Below are 18,842 nucleotides of genomic sequence, written 5' to 3'. Positions count from 1 at the left end.
AGGCTCCATGCTGCGCTGCTGCTTTGAAATGCCATGCAGAGCCCCGGGTCAGCTGGTACAGGCTCCGTGAAGTGCTGCCACTCTATCTGATAGAGGCAGCAAGGGGGGAAAACAACTTGTTGATTCAACTGTCTGATAAGCATTTGCTTATCAGATAGTTGACTAGTCCTTAACAGCCTTAGTAGTTTCCTGGGTTACTTCATATTGACTCTTAGGGCATGTCTACACTGGGGAGTTATTTTGAAATAAGGTGAGCATGCACACAGCAAACCTGCTATTTCAAAATAATTTTGAAATAATGGGCTTGTTATTTCAAAATGACCCCTGCTTCTCATGAGGAACAATGCCTATTTCAAAATTGTTATTTCGAAATAGGGTTAGCGTGGATGCTCAGCTGCTGTTATTCTGAAATAATTGGCCTCTATAGGCCTCTCGCTGCTGACCCAGTGGCCACTCTGGTCACAGCCTGACAACTCTAATCCTCCCTTCTCTTGCAGTCTTTCAAGCTGCAGGCAGAAGAGAAAGGGCTTATAGCACCACACCAGCCCTGCCATCTCCATGCCACACAGCAGCACCCTTCTATACAACAACAGCAGACTCTAGCACTCCCTCTGAGCCCTCCTATGACTGCAAGCATGCCAGCAGCCATCTCAAAAGCCCCTCACCTGGGGTGAAAGAGGACACCGGCCTGGAAGGTGCGGAAATCCTGGATCTCATCGAGGCCTGGGGAGAGGAGACAAACCTCCAGGATCTCTGCACCAGACACTGAAACACAGACATCTACGGCCAGATGGCCATCAGCCTGGCCCAGAAGTGAAAACACCTGAACCCTGGACCAGGTCAGAATGAAAATCAAAGAACTGTGGCAGGGATACACTAAGGCAAGGGAACAGAGTTCTCGCTCTGGGGCAGCACCACACACTTACAGCTATTATGAGCATCTGGATGCCATCCTGAGAGGGAGACCAGACACATCCGTAGTTCCCGCAAAAGCACGCACCTGTGTGGCCATGCACAAAAAATTCTTCCCCCACCTAACTCCTATGGCTGCTCCAGTGGGCAGGGCTGGCTGAGACACTGTGGTGAGGGAGCTGCTGGGGTAGGGAGCCAGGACCTGCTACAGCCTCCTCTGGTGGCTGGGGCTGCCATGTGACAAGAGACCGGGGCCTGTTCTGGCAGGTGGGGCCAAGAACGGAACATGCTGGATGGCTGCGGGAATTGGGGTCTGCTCCAGCAGCTGAGAATGGGACATACTGTATGGCGGGGGAGGAAGGGGTTCTGCTCTGGTGTCCAGGAATGTGTGTGTGTTAATAAATTGGGTACAATAGTACAACACATCCAAACCTGTGCGCATGACCTCAATATTGGTGCACAAACCAAAACTCACTCCTCTCGTGGTGGGAAAATTTTAGAGAGAACACTGTTCTCCTCCTATCACAATCAACTCCAGCCTAGGCATGCCCGTCATCAGCCTCCATAAGGGTGGGGCTGTGGAAAAGGATGACAACGATGAGGAGGAGGAGCAGGCCAGCCTGGACACCATGCCCGCCAGCTAGGAGTTGATCCTCAGCCTGGAGCACGTCCTCCCTCCCAGGATGTCGCTGAAGGCTCAGATGAACCCGGAAAAGACACTTTAGGTGAGATCCATCACTTTCCCTATACACAAGTGGGTGTAGGCAGCAGGCAGCGAGGGGCTTGCATGTTCCTCACTCAGGGTATGTCTACACTACCCCGCTAATTCGAACTAGCGGGGTAATGTAGGCATACCGCACTTGCAAATGAAGCCCGGGATTTGAATTTCCCAGGCTTCATTTGCATAAGCGGGGAGCCGTCATTTTTAAAACCCCGCTGGTTCGAACCCCGTGCAGCGCGGCTACACGGGGCTCGAACTAGGTAGTTCGAACTAGGATTCCTATTCCGAACTACCGGTACTCCCCGTTCCACGAGGAGTACCAGTAGTTCGGAATAGGAATCCTAGTCCGAACTACCTAGTTCGAGCCCCGTGTAGCCGCGCTGCACGGAGTTCGAACCAGCGGGGTTTTAAAAATGGCGGCTCCCCGCTTATGCAAATGAAGCCCGGGAAATTCAAATCCCGGGCTTCATTTGCAAGTGCGGTATGCCTACATTACCCTCCTAGTTCGAACTAGGAGGGTAGTGTAGACATACCCTCAGCCTTCTTGGCCTTGAGACTGCACAACAGCCCATGCACATGGAGCACCAGTCCGAAGCACTCTGCTCCATGATGCTCTTGCATAGGAACTCCTTGCTCCTTCTCACACAGTTCTTGCACAGGCCTACCTTACCCTGGACTCTGTGGTGCGACACCTTCCCATGACAAGCCACCATTAAGGAGGCTGGGGTCATGGAACCACACAGAAGTGCCACACATAGCACAGACACATGCTCACACTCTTGGGGTATGTCTACACTACAAAGTTAATTCGAACTAACAGCCGTTATTAAAGTTAATTTGAACTAGGGGCTACACATGCAAACCGCTAGTTTGAATTTAATTCGAACTAGCGGAGCACTTAATTTGAACTAGGTAAAGCTCATTCTACGAGGACTAACACCTAGTTTGAATTAAGTAGTTCAAATTAAGGGCTGTGTAGCCACTTAATTCGAACTAGTTGGAGGCTAGCCCTTCCCAAGTTGCCCTGGTAGTCACTCTGGGCCAAACCAAGGAAACTCTTCTGCCCCCCTCCTGGCCCCAGAGCCCTTAAAGGGGCATGGTCTGGCTACAGGGCTCGTGCCAGTTGCAAGCCTGCCAGCACCCAGCCAGCAGACCCTGCACTTGGAACGGCATGAGCCAGCCACCCGCTGCCACAGAGCCCTCCGCCTCTTCCCGGGACCAGGCTGGCGGCTCCCAGGATCCTGCCCGGGGACGCAAGAGGCAGGCGCCTGCCTGGTCTAGTGCAGAGATCATGGACCTCATCGAGGTTTGGAGGAAGGCCTCCAACATCCACGACCTCTGCACTAGGCACAGGAATGCGGCCGTCTAGGGCAGGTTAGCTGCCAGCCTGGCCACCAAAGGCCATATGCAAACCCAGGAGCAGGTTTGCATGAAAATCAAGGTGGTCCAGTGAGACCCCCGACCCTGAGCTTAGAACATAAGAACATAAGATTGGCTGTACTGGGTCAGACCAAAGGTCCATCTAGCCCCGTAGTCTGTCTGCCAACAGTGCCCAGCACCAGGTACCCCGGAGGGGATGGACCGAAGACAATGACCAAGCCATTTGTCTTGTGCCATCCATCTCTAGCCTTTCACAAACAGAGGCCAGGGACACCGTTCCTACCTCCTGGCTAATAGCACTCCATGAACCCAACCTCCATGAATTTATCTAACTTCTCTTTAAACCCTGTTAGGGTATGTCTACACTACCCCGCTAGTTCGAACTAGCGGGGTAAGGTAAGCATACCGCAATTGCAAATGAAGCCCGGGATTTGAATTTCCCGGGCTTCATTTGCATAAGCGGGGCGCCGCCATTTTTAAATCCCCGCTCGTTCGAACCCCGTGCCGCGCGGCTACACGCGGCACGAACTAGGTAGTTTGAACTAGGCTTCCTAGTTCGAACTACCGTTACTCCTCATTCCATGAGGAGTGTAGCCGCGCGGCATGGGGTTCGAACGAGCGGGGATTTAAAAATGGCGGCACCCCGCTTATGCAAATGAAGCCCGGGAAATTCAAATCCCGGGCTTCGTTTGCAATTGCGGTATGCCTACATTACCCCGCTAGTTCGAACTAGCGGGGTAGTGTAGACATACCCTTATAGTTTTAGCCTTCACAGCCTCCTGTGGCAAGGAGTTCCACAGGTTGACTATGTGCTGTGTGAAGAAGAACTTTCACTTATTATTTTGAAACCTGCTGCCCATTTATTTCATTTGGTGTCCTCTAGTCCTTCTATTATGGGGATTAATGAAGAACTTTTCTTTATTCACCCTCTCCACACCACTTATGCTTTTATATACCTCTATCATATCCCCCCTCAGTCTCATCTTTTCTAAGCTGAAAAGTCCCAGTCTCTTTAGCCTCTCTTCATATGGGACCTGTTCCAAACTCCTAATCATTGTAGTTGCCCTTTTCTGCACCCTTTCCAAGGCCAAAATATCTTTTTTGAGCTGAGGAGACCACATCTGTATACAGTACTGAAGATGTTGTATACCATAGTTTTATACTTCACCTTCTTCCCCTGGCTTCCCCCTTGCAGCTCTCTCATCTCAGGTTTTCTCCTCTCCTCTCCCATCCTCTCTCTTCCCCTCTCCCACCTCCTTTTCCCAGTCTCCCCAGAGGTTAATCTTCCCCTCCCCCAGTTTTGTTAACTAAAGAGAGTTTCTATTTTTGAACACACGTGTCCTTTATTTTTTACATCAAGAAGGGGGGCTAGGGAGGGGTAAGTGGAAGGAGGTGAGGGAGGAATGGGGCATGAGCCCCTGATGGGGAGGACTGGGGTGGCTTTGCGGGCTTCTCAGGGTGGAAGCTCTCCTGCAGGGCCTCCTGGATCCTGACAGCCCTCCGATTGACACCCCCCCCCCCCCGGATGGCAGCCTGCAGCAAGTGCAGTCGGGCTGATGGCCGAGTGCTGTGATGTGCCGATGGCCGAGTGCTGTGATGTCCCTCATCAAGGTAGGCAAGCAAGCAGGGAACCCTGAGAACTGTCTGTCTGGGGTGGGGGTCGGGTCCCTTTAAGCACAGCCCTCGGCTAGCCTGAGGCAGCAGCTCCACTCTCTAGGTCCTAACCTGATGTCCTGCCGGCACTGGTTCCAGCCAGCCTTAACTTCGGTTCAGGGTCCACTCAATGTGGACATGCTATTTCGAATTAGCAAAACGCTAATTCAAATTAGTTTTTAGGTCTAGATGAACTAATTCAAATTATCTTAGTTTGAATTAACTAATTCGAATTAAGTTAGTTCGAATTAGTGCTGTAGTGTAGACATACCCTTGGACAGCATCCATTCCCCGTCAAGTGTGATGAGGTGGAGGACACTGATCCCCTGCATGGGAACCTGCAAGAGGGAGGAAGACGAGGGGACCCCTGTAGCACTCTCTCCAGAAAGTGGCCTCTGCCACTCACACACATGTCCCCCAATACCCTTTCCCCTCTCCTCCAGAGGTCAGGGATAGAAGTTCTGGCTTTCCTGCAGTACCCACAATCCCTCCATGGCAGGGGCTAGTCATTGTGTGAAGGCAGAGGAAAGGCTGGAAGAGGAAGGCTGAGCCTTCGCCATCCTCTCCTGGGGAATCTGAGCATTTCAGAACCAGCTGGTGTGTGTGAGCTCTCCGCTCTTGGGCGGTGAACTCTGAGGTTCCACTTCTGCTGCTACTGGCCTAGTCTACACTAAAGGGGAAAGTCAACCTACGATGGTCACACCAGCTACGTGAATTACACAGCTCGAGTCAAAGTACCTACAGTCGATTTTTTGCCCGTCCACACAGCTGGAGGTTGACGGGAGCCCACGATCTCATGAACTTCCCTTACTCCTTGTGAGGAATAGCACTGCCGGCACCAACGGGGGAGCCCTCAAAGCTCCAATAAACCCGTCCTCACCTCACTCACTAATTCAGCCCCTAAAAATCAACTGCAGCAGCGTTGACCTTCTCCATAGGGTAGACAAGCCCAAAGGGAGACCTGCCAGCACATCCCAGTCACTGAGGTGCCTCTGGGGGAACAGACTCAGTTACACAAACAGGGTGCTCCCGTGGAAGGGATGGAGACAGGGTCCTGTCCTGTACTGAGAGACCTCCAACAAGGAGGGCCCCATAAGAACACAGACTGGAGGGGTCCAAGTACCCCGGGGATGAGTGTCGTGAAGAAATGACACTAGCGTGCCTAACATAATATGCACGACATGGTGAGTGCACAGGAGAGCATGGGTATCGCGAAGGAGACCGTGATCGAGAATCCCTGAGGTAGGTGACAGGTTCCCTGTGACGGTGATAATAGGGCGACAGACTTCTGCAGGCTCGAGTGCCTTAATATCTGGTGGAGTGAGGTGCAGGAGTACAGTGCCGCAGAGATGGTCCGGGTGAAGCTGTAGGGGAAGGCAGAGGAGAAGGCGCATGCCTGCGGGATTTTGACATTGCCTTCCTCGGTGCTGGAGGAGGCAGCTCTGAACACGCAGGGGCCGGTGCTGAAGGGACAGCAGGCTGCAGAGTAGGGGGAGCTGCTGAGTCAGGCTGAAGATCTGCTGGTGCATAAGCTGCGGACAGCTCCTGTTTTGGGAGGGAGGAGCTTCAGCTGAGCGTGGTGAGGAGGACAGCAGTACAGCTGTCGGTGCCAGCAGGGCAGAGTCTTTCAAACGGCGCTCCGGTGCTGTGGCCAGTCGGGAGCATGGTGCAGTGCCGGTCGGCTTCTTAGAGCCAGAGACCAGTGCAGAGCTGGTAGAGGAGCTGGATGTGCCCGGCTTGTGTCCTGCGCTTACCCGCTTCTGCGGACCAACAGGCAGGGACCTGACTGGTGAAGGTTCTCCTTCAGAGGAGGGGTACCTTTAGGGGAGGGAGCCCACCTCCTCTCTGCATCCGCAGTGGGATTAGTGGTGCTGGCGTCCTGAGGCGTGAGCGCCTTGTCAAAGAGTATCATTTTCAGGCATCTCTCGCGGTCCTTATGGGCTCTTGAGGTTAGGTTGGCACAGTGGGTGCATTGTTGTGGCAAGTGTGCCTCCCCCAGGCACCTAATACAGGAGGCATGACCGTCGGAAACTGGCATAGCCTCATGACAGAGCTAGCACTTTTTAAAGCTGGGAGAACCTGGTATTTTGCCGCTTGAGTGCTCTTGTCCAGCACACCGCTTAGTTTGCGGTATATGTGCTCCTTTCTGTTCGTTGGTATCTTTATTTCTTGTATTGCCTTATTTCACTTATTCTTTGTTTGGTTTATTTCTTTCTTTACTTATTTTTGAGAGAGAGAAAGGCGACTATGCGCCAGCTGAGAACAACAGGAACAATAGGGACGGAGATAAAACTATTAAAACATCTGTATTTCTACTTTTTTTTTAAACTTTAAAGGAGTGGAGATAAGAAAAGGAAGGCAGATAAGATCAAAGAGTAAATTTAACTATTAACAGAATGCTGAGGTTCTCTGAGGAGAAGAGAGGAGAGAGAGCTCGGACCGTGGCCAGAGGCGGCTGAGAGGAACTGAGGCGGGGGCCAGACCGCGCTCGGAGAGGAAAGGCGCAGACGGCCTCGAGCACTTGCGCACGTGCGGTCCGGCCGAACACAGCTTTGGGAAGCCTCCGCTTCGCGGCGCCGGGATGAGCACAACACCAGACATGGAGCACCCATGGGGATTACCCGAAGAAGAATCTACACAACTGTGGTCTCCTTGAGGAGGGCTGCAGACAGCTCGCCAGCAATGGCGGAGAGGGGGAGGCTACCACCCAAGCAGTGGGTGGCAGTGGGGCACAGACCTGCCCACTCCACAGTGCCCCGGCCCAGGACCCTAGAGGCAGCAGTTTACTGCTTCTGGATCAGCAGAGGCTTCATCCCGAAACATGCTAATCTGGGCATGTCTACGTCCATGCTGTCCCCGGGCCACTTCCCTCCTCCCCCTCAGCGCGTACCTGGCAGTTGCATAGGTCTTCTGCAGAGTCACAGGGATCCAGGTCAATTGGCCTCAGCAGCTTGCAGGGTGTTTGGGGAGTTCGGAGGAGTCTGTTGTTCTTCTGGGCCGCTGTGCAGCAGGAGCACTGGTGGTCCATGCCAGCTCACCACCTCACTAGGCATTTGCTCCGTTCCGCAGCATGTCGGGGAGCCCTCTGGCCTCTGCTGTTCCTTCAGGCTGCTGTGCAGCAGGGGCCCTGGCGGCCCACGCCAGCTCTCCACCTCACCAGGCCTTAGCTCCCCTCCTCAGGGTGTAGAGGAGTCCTCTAGCCTCTTAAGTGGTCAGGGCCTCACTGGCCTGGCTGGCAGGCTTTTTACCTTTCTGGCTCTGCCCCTTGGCTTCCGGCCAGATAGCTCATTAGGACCAGGTGTAGCCCACCAAGGCTCTGGAAGGAGCACCTCTCTTTCAGGGTCAGTGGGTGGCCACTCCAACCCACTACAGAGGGTTATTATTTCGAAACAACTTATTTCAAAATAATCACATAGGCTATGTCTAGACTGCAGGCTTCTTTCGAAAGAGGCTCTTTCGAAAGATCTCGTCTAGACTGCAGGCGGATCTTTCAAAAGAGCAATCCGCTTTTTCGAAAGAGAGCACCCAGCGAGTCTGGATGCTCTCTTTCGAGGAAGCCCTATTTACGTTGAAGAACGCCTTCTTTCGAAAGAGGAACTTTCGAAAGAAGGCGTTCTTCCTCGTGAAACGAGGTTTACCGCCATCGAAAGAAAAGCCGCGTTCTTTCGAAATTATTTCGAAAGAACGCGGCTTGAGTCTGGACGCAGGGGAAGTTTTTTCGGGAAAAGGCTACTTTTCCCGAAAAAACCCCTGAGTCTGGACACAGCCATAGTGTAGACATAGCCTTAGATATAGATTTGAGATAAAGCTCTGAGTGAAGATGATGTGATCCATTGCTTGCTATTCTTTGCTACTTCCTCTTGGGGGTGAAGAGAAGGTACCTTGGTTCTTTCTTCTGTACTTGGTGGAATGCTAATAGTATTCATTCACAGTAACTCCCAAAACTCATGTCCTTTTAAAGGGTACAAGACCAAGCAATTGCTTTTTGGAGGGGTAAATTTTTTTATAATTAATGTTATCATATGTTCAGTTTTCCCAGTTACTGATGGAATTTCTTTTACGTTTCTCAGTGTAAGTGCCTGATGAGCAGGAATCTCTAACCTAGTCATCATTACCTGCTGCTGTGCCAATCAATGATTTTTAATGAGTGAAAAACATCTTTCAAAGGGTCATTAATCCATCTATTTCAGACCCATCTGTAATAAAAAAATTCTTTATTGATCACTCAGTTCATAACAGAAAACATCTGTCATAATTAATATCCCATAAAGCAATTTCCCAGTTTTATTTATAACATTTCTATATACACTTTTAGTAGTCTGAGGGGATCTTTTTCCTGGACACCTGGTTTCCCATATCTTGATGATGCTGAGGATAATCTGATACAGCTCAATAATCAATAAAATTCCTGAATACAAGTTGCTCACAGGTTAAGAACCAATGCTCCAGGCCTTAGAATTCAAGCAAACTCTTTGCTATTATCAAAGATTTTAGGAAAATGGTAAATAAGTAAATAAATATCACAAGAAAAAGAGGACTGAAGGATTAATATATACCTTTACTAAGAGGTGCTAACAATTGTTAAACAAAGGCAAAAGTTTGAATTTTCAATCCTGGATGCCTAATGATAGACTCCTCAATCCACTTTTAGGCCTGATTTGCAAAGTTGCTAAATATCTCTTGCTCCCAGTGACATCAATGGAATTTGTAGATGCTTAGCAACTCTGAAATTTAACCCAGTTTTACTTAAGAGCCTAGCTTTAGGCACACAAGTTTGAAATTTTTGTACTAATTTCTCTTTGTTGGTTGTTTGTACATTAGGGTATAATTTTTAGGATCGATGTACTTAGATTTTGCTACCGTATATCTTACATCTTTCATTAACATTAATAAAACTAGCAGTCCTCTGGCACCTTAAATACTCTGGATTCTGTAATTTCCACTCCAACACATCTGATGAAGTAGGTTTTACCCATGAAAGCTCATGATATAATATATTTGTTAGTCTTTTGAGGTGTCAGAGGACTACTCATTGTTTTTAAAATACAGATTAACACAGCTACCCCCTGACACATTAACATGAATGCTAGGGCTACATTTCCTTGTTCTAGCCTAATAGCTTAGCCCTTAGAGAAAAGAAGGTTCAGGAAGATGGGGCAGGTGAATACTTTCACCAGGTTAGGGAGAAAGAAGAGAGAGCCATTATTGCCAGATACTTCAAGAGATAATAAACTGAAAGCTAATTCATGTTCACTTCTTTAAGTGGTATAGTTTCATGTCAGAAATGGTTAGATTAGCAAGGTTAGCCAACTGTATCTTCATCTGGGACTCTAGTGTTAAATCATTCATGGAAAATTTCCTAACAATGTTTAGTTTCATTTGCTGTGGTTTTGCTCAAAATCTGAATGCTCCTTTCGCTACTTAATTTCTACAATCAAATATTTTACTTCTTAAGGGATCCTACTAGCCATCTGTGTTCCAGTCTAGCTTTCTGAACAGTCCTATAAGAAATCCCATGTGGAACTATACTATGTTTCTGAGATTTTATTTTATTTCAGATTTGTGCTTACAAGTGAATTTGCAGCTCATGGGAGGTACTGGACTGACATCTTTGGAACCTAAAAATCTTCTCTTTTTCCACAGTTTCTACAGTGATCATGTAAATGTCTACCCCATGTCCTTTGTCAGTGTACCTTGATCTTAGCCTGGAGATAAGAGAGAGCAGTTTGGACTCTCTGTCTATGCAATCCTTAGCCTCACTGCTGAGGAGAAAATAATTCACTAGTTTTTGTGGTGAGACTGCCAATTTAGTTCACGTAGGCAGCCTAGCAATTTTTTATCACTACTGATCAGCAACAGATCTGAGCCAAGCATAGTAAAGAATAGATTCACATCATTCCACCAGTAGCATACTTGAGTGCCTAAATTTTGTTATGTATGGTGCTTGATATTCTAAGGGCTGGTCTTGAGTTTAGTGGGAGCTGTGGATGCCAAAAACATCAAGATCAGGTCTAATTATAGACACACAAATATGAAAGATTTGATAGTAGCTTTTAAGAAATTCTTACATGTTTTTACAGAGCTAAGTTTGGAACAGTGGTCTTTCACATTCAAACAACACAGGCCACTAACACATGAAGTAAAGAGGTTCACCCTTTATGAGTGGTAGTAGATTCCTTATTCTCCTGGAGGACCACCGACTTGCAAGTGATATAAGCAAATACAAAATATCAGATAAGACAAAGGATAGAGAACAGGAAGCACCATGCTGCCCATTTCACAGACAGAGAGCTGAAGCAAAATGAGAGTAAGTGACTTGTACACGGTCACAGAGAATGCTTGTGTCAGAGTCAAGAATTACAGGAAGATCTCCTGAGTTTCAGGATAATATTTCAACCACAAAACCACCCTTCCTGTATTACAAAGCTATTATATGATATTTTTTAACACCTAAGCCATTTATTTCATTATTGTACTTGTAACTATCCATCTATTACGGTACCTCTTGATTTTTCTGCAGACTTTCATGGCCTGTAGCAGAAGATTTTGTCTTCTCCCATTTCTCAGCAACTTGATTTGCTTCTTCTGTTTTTTGCTCACAGCTTTTTTGAGAGTTTAGCAATGTCACTTCATAAAACTCTTGAATATCTGTTAGTAATGAGAAAAACACTTCATTTGATATGCTGGATTTAACAGTCCTTGATATTTTTGTGTAACCTGTAAATATTTAGGCACTTTGGAAGCTACTTTGTAATATTATATGTTTACCATTATATTTCCAGCAGAAGCCAACATGCAAAATAGTTTTCTGAAATGTCATGAAGATTTCTGAGAAACTTTCCTGTTTTAAAGGATTTTCATTGATCATTTTGAGAAAATATGTGAACAACAGCTATTGAGAGAAGATTGAGCTTGAACACATTGCAATAACAAAATGAACAATATATATAAACTGATATATGGTGTGAGATAAAGAGCAGTTCATACTTCAAATCATCTTGGAGGACAAACTAGAAACCAAATGGATGTTAGCCATCTAAAGAGCAGCTCACCCCAACAGCTATCCCAGGTGGTGGAGTAGCTACTAGTCTTAGCCACCACTTTAACAGGAACTCTTTTGAAGAGGGTCAGAGCACAGAGGCCATCCTAGGTAGGCCAGGTAGGAATTGTTTCCAGTTATACAAGGTAAACCCCTTCAGAAATGCATCTCCCTATTCCATCAGAAGCATCAGCTCTAGCCAGGACCAGGAGCCATTAACAGCAGCAGCTCTGGCCCAGCCCAGGTCCCACCAGCAAAAAATGACTCTGTATTTAACTATTGATGGAAAACATTAAGGATTTGGATCTACTCAGTTCAAATACTAGCAGATTGGACTAATCAGCTAATATTTACAGACTTCACTATCGTCAGATAGGGTAGAACTAGTATAAGATGATGAAAAAATGTCCCTTTAAAATGATAAACTGCAATATATAGAAAATTATTTGAGCACTAATCTGGCTGTGATAATTCACAATTGCTAGAAGAAATTAACTAAAAATGGAAAGATCTGTATGAATTTATAGTTACATAGTACAGGCAGTCCCCGAGTTACGCGGATCCGACATAAGTTGGATCCGCAGTTACGAACGGGGCCCGTCTCCCTGGTCTCCAGCAGACCAGGGAGAGGAAGCAAAGCGGCAGAGCACGCGGGGAAGCGGACAGCTCAGATGCGTCTGGGCTGTCCCCTGCCCGTGTGCTCCATGGCTTTGCTCTGCTTTGCTCCCCGTCTCCCTGGTCTGCAGACCAGGGGGACGGGGAGCAAAGCGGCGGAACACGCGGGCAGCGGACAGCCCAGACGCGTCTCTGGGCGCTACTGGACCAACCCGGCAGCACCACAGCTGCTCTGCCCCAGGCGTCCTGATTCAGCCACTGCTGGTCAGTTTCAGCAGCGGCTGAATCAGGACGCCTGGGGCAGAGCAGCTTGGGTGCTGCTGGGTTGGTCCAGTAGCGCTGAGGAGTGGCGGCGCTACTGGAGCAACCCAGCAGCACCCCATCTGCTCTGCCCCAGGCATCCCCAAGTCAGCCGCTGCTGAAACTGACCAGTGGCTGACTTCAGGAAGCCCCTGCCCTGGGCTTCCTGGAATCAGCCGCTGATCAGTTTCAGCAGCAGCTGACTTGGGGATGCCTGGGGTTCTTAAGTTGAATCTGTATGTAAGTCAGAACTGGCATCCAGATTCAGCTGGTGTTGAAACTGATCAGTTTCAGCAGCAGCTAAATCTGGACACCAGTTCCGACTTACATACAGATTCAACTTAAGAACAAACCTACAGTCCCTATCTTGTACGTAACCCGGGGACTGCCTGTACTTAAAATCACTTATTACCATTAAAAACGATAATATCTTTAATTACAGCAGGAATGCAATTTTTGTAGCCACTGTTCAAATTTGCACGGCGAAAGTACAAGTGTAAAGTGCAGAAGATTACATACCAGGCCAATTTATATTGCACCAGCAAGAAAAAACATACATTAAACTAGTATATAGTGAACTCAAGGTAAATGTCCTACAAAAAGAAGAGTGAGAAACTGACCCGAGGCTGTTGCATATTTCTGCCACAGCTGTTAGAGTGCTATCTGGTTTCACAAAGTCGGTCAGCAGGAGAAAAGCAAGACATTATTTGCCACTCAACTTTAGAGACTACTTTGTGTTGTATGTTTATAAAAAGTAATACAATGGGAGTACATGAAGGAAAGAGAAAGAGACATTCTTTGTATAAAGTCTTTATTATCTCTACAAAGACTCTAATTTTAGGGTGTGTCCACACTGTACCCATATCTCAAAATAAGCTATGCAATTTGAGCTATGAAAATGACACAGCTTATTTCAAAATTTGGTGCTGTCTACACAGCACTTATTTTGAAATAAATCGCTATTCTGAAATGTCCCTTACACCACATGGAATGAGGTTTACAGGGACGTTGGAATAGTGAACCCGTTATATTTCAAAATAATGGGCACGCTCGAAAGATGCGCAATAGCTATTCTGGGATATCCTGAAACAGCACTGCAGTGTAGACCTAGCCTAAGTTTCTCTCTGTAGAAAAATAACTTGTGTATAGATGAGAGAAGGTATTTTACACTAGCACAGACTGAATTTCAGCACACTCCTGTGATTACAAAGCCTCATGATGAAATGTAGAGGAATCAATTCAGTCTGTGACCTCATGATACCACAATCTGAAAGTGCCATCCCTGTAGAACAGGGCAGTAACTCAGTCAAGGTATGCTCAAAATAGGATCTAAAATCTGTGTCAAGTGAAAATATTCTTGAAGTGACAATTCTAGTGATGGGTTCTGAAAAGCTTCCGTGATCTCTATTGACCATTGCAAAGGATGGGAATGAGGCTATGTCTACACTGCAGAGAAAAGTCGGAAAAATACATGAACTGCAATTTGCATCTTTTTTTCTGATTTTTTTTCCAAACGAGGCTTTTCCGAAATTTGGCCCATCTATATGGGGCCAAATTTTGGAAAAAACTCCTCTTTCAGAACATCCCTTATTCCTCTCACTGAGAGGAATACAGGGATACCGAAAGAACACATTCGCTTTTTCAGAAACTGTTCCAAAAAAGCGGATGCGTTCCTTGGACGCAGCAGAAGTTTTTCGTGATACCGCCAGTATTCTGGAAAATCTCTGTAGTCTACACATAGCCTGAGTTGCAATGGAAACAACTGGACAGATAACTGTGTTGGGATCAAGAAGCCAGGACACAGTACTAGGGATGAGATGGGTGAGGAGGCCAAATTTAAAATATATGCTGCAGCACGTTGGTTGCCATTTCATGTAATCATGATTTAGTCTTTTTTCTACATGTGACTTGTAGCAAGATAAATGGAACCAAATCACTAAAATCTTATTCAAATTAAATCTGTATCAGGTATTTATCAAATTAGTAAGAAATACTTAGATCAAATTTTAACAATATAGGCATTTCTGAGTAGCAGCCATCTTGGCATGCACACAAAATCACTCTCATTATGATACCAGTGCAACTGTTGTACTCTATTCCCCTATCTCAAACACTTGCTCAAGGAAGAAACTTGGGCTTGTTTCAAGAATGCTTGAACCCATGGGATTTTATTTATTTCAGCCCAATTAAATATAGTAATTTATTTCTTAAGATTGGGCTGACCAGCTATATTCAATTACCTCATTAACATTTACTATTCTCTTAAGCTCGCCTAAATAACTTGTTATGTTTAACACAAAACAATATACAACTACAAGGAAGCTTATGTATTTTAATATTAAATAGCTGTGAAAAGAGCACTGTGGACTTATAATTTTCTGTATGCAGCATGAATGTATGAGTGGTCCAAAAATGCTTGAAAAAAAGCATCTGTATACTTTTACAAATGTATATGGACATGTGTATAATATTACACTACATATTAAATTGTGCACAGGTAAATCTAGTCCAGCAATTCTCAGACTGTGGATCTGCACCCCAAAGTGGATCACGACCCCCTTTGAATGTGGCCACTGTAACTGGCTTAGACTGGGGCTGAAGCCCCTAAGCTTCAGCTCTGGCCTCCCTCCACCCAGAGTGCTGAGGCTCAGGTTTTGGCACCTTCACTGGGGCACTGGAGCTTGGGTGAGCTCAGGTTTCAATCCCTCTCTGATGGTCATGAGTAATTTTTGTTGTTAGAAGGGTGTCACCAGAGGAGCTGACAGGATCACTGGGCCCATGGGCAATGTGGGTGGGGACCTGCTCTGCACTCCCAGAAGGGGCAGAGCTATGGGCAGAAGGGATGGAGCTGGGGCAGCCAGCTCCCAGCACCAGCTGGACAGCCCAGTACCTCCCACTGGTCCTCAGCCCTTCAGAGTGCACTGCATGGGGCTCTGGAGTGAACTGCTCAGTGCTCCCGTGGTAATTCTAAAGGGCCAAGGTCACCAGCTACCACTGCTAGGGTTTCCAGGTGTCCGGTTTTGAACTAGACAGTCCAGTATTTGAGCTCTCTGTTCGGGAAACAAATTGAGAAAATATAAATGAGAAAATATAAATGTCTGGTATTTTCTAAAGAAGATGTAATGTAGATTGTGATGTAATGTCAAGTGTGTCCAGTATTTTTGTTGAAACCATCTGGCAACGCTAGCCTCTGCTGCTGCAGAAGTGGCAGCTACTGGGGGCCCTAAGCCCCTTAGTATCACTGGGACCTGGAGCAATTGCCACATTTGCCCCTCCCTCCTCCCCTCCATTGGTGGGCCTGGGTATTATGGTACAATGAAGTTTGAGAACCCCGATCTAGTCTGATGTGTCACCTTCTACCTCAAAGATGTTTTCACTAATAGTTCATGAACTCTCCCCCAAACAACTTATAAAAAGATTCATAAGGGGCCCAATTATCATCTAAGTTAATAATCTAAGTTACACTAGGTTGTTTTGCTGTAATTTCACTGATTTAGCCCTGTTTTACACTTGTGTAAGGGACAGCAGAATTGGTCCCTTATTAACGATAGACTTGCAATTGCCCAACACGTCCCATTGTAAGATCCCTGTTGTCCCTGTTTTCAATTGCTCATAAAACTTTGCCAAACCTGAACCATTTGGCTGAAATTTTCCATGCCAGGTGCCTGCCTCAGGTAGAATATTTTGGAAAATTGCAGCCAAAAGGTTTTAGCCATTGCAGCCAATGTAGGCTAGAGGGGAAAATACATTGTTTTGTCATGTTAAAAAATTCTTGGGGCTTTTTCCTCTGAAGTGCCTTAATACTCCCAGTGCAAGTCAAAGTCTGACATTAAGTTCATAACAAAAGTTCATGGCTCAGTCAGGAACAGAACCCTGAATTCTTAATACCCAGCCCTATGCTCTCTAACCACATGTTAGCAGTGAACTACCAACAAATATTTCATGTTATAATCAGAGGGAGAGGGATTAATCTGTGGTTACAACTAAGACTAATAAATAAAACTACTAAGATAAATACTGAGGGAACAAAATCTTAACTGCTTGATCTATGAAACAGCAGATTAATCTCCCAGTGGAAGCTGCAAAAGGCCCAAAATTCAAGCAATATAAAATGTGCCTGGAAAACATTCTAGAAATACTCTCTAATGAACGATGGTGCCTAGGAAAGCCCTTTAGTTTAACATAAACACCACTTGGGAATGAATCCCAGGTTTGGAAGAAACCTCAAGCTCCAATGTAGAAAAGTCCACTTCTACAATTCTTACACAGCTAGTATGATACAGAGATAAGTTCAAGCACTTTCCCTAAGGAGATCTGACAATAACACGGCCAGACTATGTTGCATAAAGTCATTTTTCTACACTAAGATGTGCAGCATTCTTATTGGCTGTAGCAGAAGATCGGGACTCACCAGTTCAAGCCAATCAACTCCTCATGATTTGGGCTGGATGGGAACCACCTCTTTGTGAGTGAAGATTTCCATTATTTCTTTTTTTTTTTTCCATTCAGAAATATAATGAAAAAAAGATTTTGAATTTTCCATCGAACTGAAATTCCCAAAACCATTTATTGTCCCCTTAGAAAAGGGGCAATAGATTAAGCGTAGAAATGCAGCACCAGTGAAACTTTAGACCATAAGTAAAATCTTATGGGTACCTAGGAATCCTGATCAGAGCCAATGGTTCCATCAATCTAAGATGGAAAGACAAGGTGCCGTAGCTGGAAGTACTGCAAAGAAATTGATGAAATGGGTAAATAAAAACATTATGTTTGGTACCAAATTGTAAATTTATAAAACTAGGGCACTAACAATATTACTCTATCATCTGCATTGACACAGCCACCATCTGAAATCCACATTCTGATGGTAAATCCAAATGAGCAGTGAAACCTGCACTGCTTCACGATCTTTCATTAGGACAACCGGTCAAACCTCTTACTCTAACCAGAGTTTATTTATAACAACCACCCTGTCTCCATCACCCTGTTTCCATGTCAATTGTGCCTTCCAACCCCATCTCCACCTGGCCACATCTGTCACCTCCACTAATCCCACAGCAATTTACTGGATGTTGCAGCCCCACAAGGTCCAAGAATTACTCAATGCCTACCTGGACAAGGACAAGGAGGACTGCAAGCAGGACACTTCATTATCAGTGCTAGGAAAGCCTGGCATTCACATCAGACAAAGTGTGACTCTCAGCCCAAACAACTGGCTGTCATAAACTGGGCCATGGAAACCTAAGACAATATTCCATTTGTCAGGTATTCAACCCAGAGACCATGAAGCTTCAGTTAGCCACATCTCACAGAATACATCAGTATTTCACATCAGTATTTCAGTATATCCTTGCTACAACCCTACAGCAACAACCCTTTCACTCTCGGAGCCAACCACTGCCTCCTCTAGTGAAGATCCATGAGAACATAAGAACAGCCATACAGGGTCAGGCCAAAGGTCTATCCAGCCCAGTATCCTATCTTCCAACAGGGGCCAGTGCCAGATTCCCCAGATGGAACAAACAGAGAAGATAATCAAGCGATCTATTCCTTGTCACTCATTCTCAGCTTCTGGCAAACAGAGGCTAGAGACACTATCCCTGTCCATCCTAGCTAATAACCACTGATGGACCTATCCTCCATCAATTTATCTAGTGCTTTTTTGGAACCCAGTATAGGCTTGGCCTTCACAATGTATCCTTCCAAGGAGTTCCACAGGTTGAACGTATATTGTGTGAAAAAATACTTCTTTTTGTTTGTTTTAAACTTTTAATTTCATTGGGTGACCCTAGTTCTTGTGTCGAGAGAGCATAAATAACACATACTCAGCTACTTTCTCCACACTAGCTGGAAAGATAAGCCACAGAACTTGACTTCATTTACAAGTTTGACACATGGAATCAAAGTTTGAACAATGATCTGACCTTGATGGGCCACTACATTCCACACTCTTATGACATAAATAGCTAAGCACCAGGTACTTACAGCCCACTTGGCCTCATTTAGCACGGACACGCTAATTGACAATATTGTTTCCCATTTTTTCCTTCTCTTTTCCTCCCCATCCCCTCTCTTTCTCTGCTATTTATTTGTACCCTGGACCCCTTACCCCATTCATCTGAAGAAGTGGATTGTCCCATGAAAGCTCATGATACATTTTTGTTAGTCTAAGGGGCTGCAGAACTATTTATTGTTGAAATTTTTTCAGTTATGACTATCATG

The 18,842-nt window shown here is 46.0% G+C and overlaps 1 protein-coding gene across 14 annotated transcripts in view; it reads right to left on the bottom strand.

Moving 5' to 3' along the window:
• The window catches only part of DLG2 (discs large MAGUK scaffold protein 2), a 1,555,116-nt gene that overhangs the window by 1,338,338 nt on the left and 197,936 nt on the right, over positions 1–18,842 (bottom strand). For all 14 annotated transcript variants that reach the window (XM_075919432.1, XM_075919430.1, XM_075919421.1 and 11 more), the window contains one exon: positions 11,169–11,314. In XM_075919432.1, coding sequence (XP_075775547.1) covers positions 11,169–11,314 — 146 coding nt within the window. The remainder of the gene's footprint in view (positions 1–11,168; positions 11,315–18,842) is intronic.

Source organism: Pelodiscus sinensis, chromosome 1 (assembly GCF_049634645.1).
Source record: "Pelodiscus sinensis isolate JC-2024 chromosome 1, ASM4963464v1, whole genome shotgun sequence".
NCBI lineage: Eukaryota > Metazoa > Chordata > Testudines > Trionychidae > Pelodiscus > Pelodiscus sinensis.
The sequence above is the reverse complement of the archived record's forward strand: the minus strand, read 5'-3'. Positions and strand labels throughout refer to the sequence as shown.